General features: G+C 32.9%; 1 protein-coding gene across 1 annotated transcript in view; it reads right to left on the bottom strand.

Annotated features, from left to right (window-relative positions):
• Positions 1-1,950: 1,950 nt before the first annotated feature.
• The window catches only part of LOC117177708 (neprilysin-2-like), a 33,002-nt gene continuing 32,747 nt past the window's right edge, over positions 1,951-2,205 (bottom strand). The window contains exon 10 of the mRNA XM_033368584.1: positions 1,951-2,065. Within this exon, the coding sequence (XP_033224475.1) occupies positions 1,951-2,065 (115 nt within the window). The remainder of the gene's footprint in view (positions 2,066-2,205) is intronic.

Below are 2,205 nucleotides of genomic sequence, written 5' to 3' on the forward strand. Positions count from 1 at the left end.
ATTCAACTATTTTGTTTAAAAGATTTTGTTCAATTACTTTGTTAAGAAATTATTTTATTTCTTAAAGATTTGTGTTTTTAATTGAAATTTCATTTTTGCACTTGAAAGTTTAACTATTGTAATAGAAAATAATGTTTTAAATTGATAATTCAACTACGAGGGTAAATGTTAAGTTCCATTGTCAAAAATTTATTTTTTGAATGAAGGCTTAGGTTTTTGGTTAAAAATGTAAATCTTTAATCGAAAAGCCTTTTTTAGGTTTGAAATTTATTTTTTAACTGAACCTGTAAATTTCCATTCTTTAAAAATTAATATTTTTTTTTGTTAAAAATTTTCCCTTTTTGTCAAAAAAAAAATCATTTTCTTGGTTTAAAATTTCAAAATTCAAGTTTTAGGTTAAAAATGTAATTATTTTGTTAGAAATTTAAATATTTTGTTTAAAAGCCATCTTTTATAGTATAAAAGACATTTCTTTTATTCAAAATAAATAAATTATGAGGCATTTATATTTTGTGACGGTTTGTTACAGGGGAAATGGGGCTCTAGAGTGACCCTATTATTCGTTACGAAATCTAGCTACTGCCCCTAATACGCACCTTAAAATTCTTCCAATTCCTTTAAATCTTTGGAAATGTATACAATAAATTATAAAATAAATTACACAAGAACTCCAAAGATACGAGTGTCCCACAGATACGAGCGTCTCAACTCCAAAGGAGCGAGCGGAATTGTTTACGACCTTGAAATTTCCTACAGATAAGGGTTTGAAATTTGTGTAATCAAATTCGTATCCGAAAAATCTCGCTGCATTAAACAACAAATGCCGTAATTGTTAAAAAAAGTGGTCAAACTAAAAAAACCGCTACAAGATTTTTCGGGGACAAATCTAGGGGTGTTTTTGCTTTTTTGATACAACTATTAGTTTAAAAAAAATTAATTTAACAAGATTCAAATCCATATGTGTGTCAATCTTCAAGGTCGTAATTTTCCTCTCCCCTGCCCTATTTGATAGTCAGACACGCGTCCTAACGCAGTACCCCCGAAATATAAACGTCTAAAAAGTGGGGGCCACTTTCACGCTTGTATCTTTAGAGTTTCAGAAATTCTCTTCCTAAAATACCAAATATTAACCAATTTTCAGTTGAATGATAACAAAACGATAGAGAAAAATATTGCAGACAACGGAGGACTAAAAATAGCGTATCTAGCCTATCAAGATTGGGTGAAGCGTCACGGCCCTGAACCCACATTGCCAGGACTACAGTATACCCAATCGCAACTTTTTTGGATTCAAGCAGCTATCACACAATGTGGAAAATACACCCCAGAATATTTGGAAAATGCCAAAGTGGACAACATAGATCAAATTATCAATGAATTTAATTCTCCGTCAGAATTCAGAGTCACAGGTTTGTTCGCTAACAGACCAGAATTTGCAGCAGACTTTGGTTGTAAGGTCGGTACCAAAATGAATCCAGCTAGGAAATGTTCCGAATGGTAAAGCTAAAAAAACGTGAAATGACGTAAGATAAAACGAAAAATAGTAGGTTAGATGAATTGTGACGGATCATTAACAAGGCGAGGCATTAGGAATCAGCTATGATTTTAGAAAATCCAGAATATAGATAAATTTTGTTTTGAGAACCTTTGAATAGCTTATTTAATTCTACGCTAAATGAGCCCCAGCCTCAGAGAATTAGCTTTGTTGGTATAAAATTACCATACAAGAAAGATAGGAAAAACTGAAGTTGGGACACGAAATTCCTTAAAATTCGAAATTTATTTTAATTTTTTTGACATGATAATTTAATGCGAAGAAAGCCAAATAAGTTCAGCGAGGGATCATTTGATGCAGAATTTAATACAATTTTAACCAGTTATTTACAGAATATTTTTTTATATTTTGCACAGCCTTAACTTTTGCCAAAATCATAACTAATTTCGCGTTGGTCACACGGAAACTGGTCCGATACTGTTATTCGCGAAAGATAGGATTGGACTGGATGGTATCGGATTTTGTATCCACTGTACTATACATGGGTTTTTCTGCGATTTTCCTTGTGTACTACAAATAAAAAATATTGTAGGTGAATACTAGTTCAGATATTAGTGGGACGATGGTCGTGGGGGCTAAAGCGTAGGCTTTGGACCCACTCCTTCGGCTTGCGGGTTCGATTCCCGCCTCGCACTCTGGAAGAGTCTCGG

Source organism: Belonocnema kinseyi, chromosome 1, assembly GCF_010883055.1.
Source record: "Belonocnema kinseyi isolate 2016_QV_RU_SX_M_011 chromosome 1, B_treatae_v1, whole genome shotgun sequence".
Classification (NCBI taxonomy): domain Eukaryota; kingdom Metazoa; phylum Arthropoda; class Insecta; order Hymenoptera; family Cynipidae; genus Belonocnema; species Belonocnema kinseyi.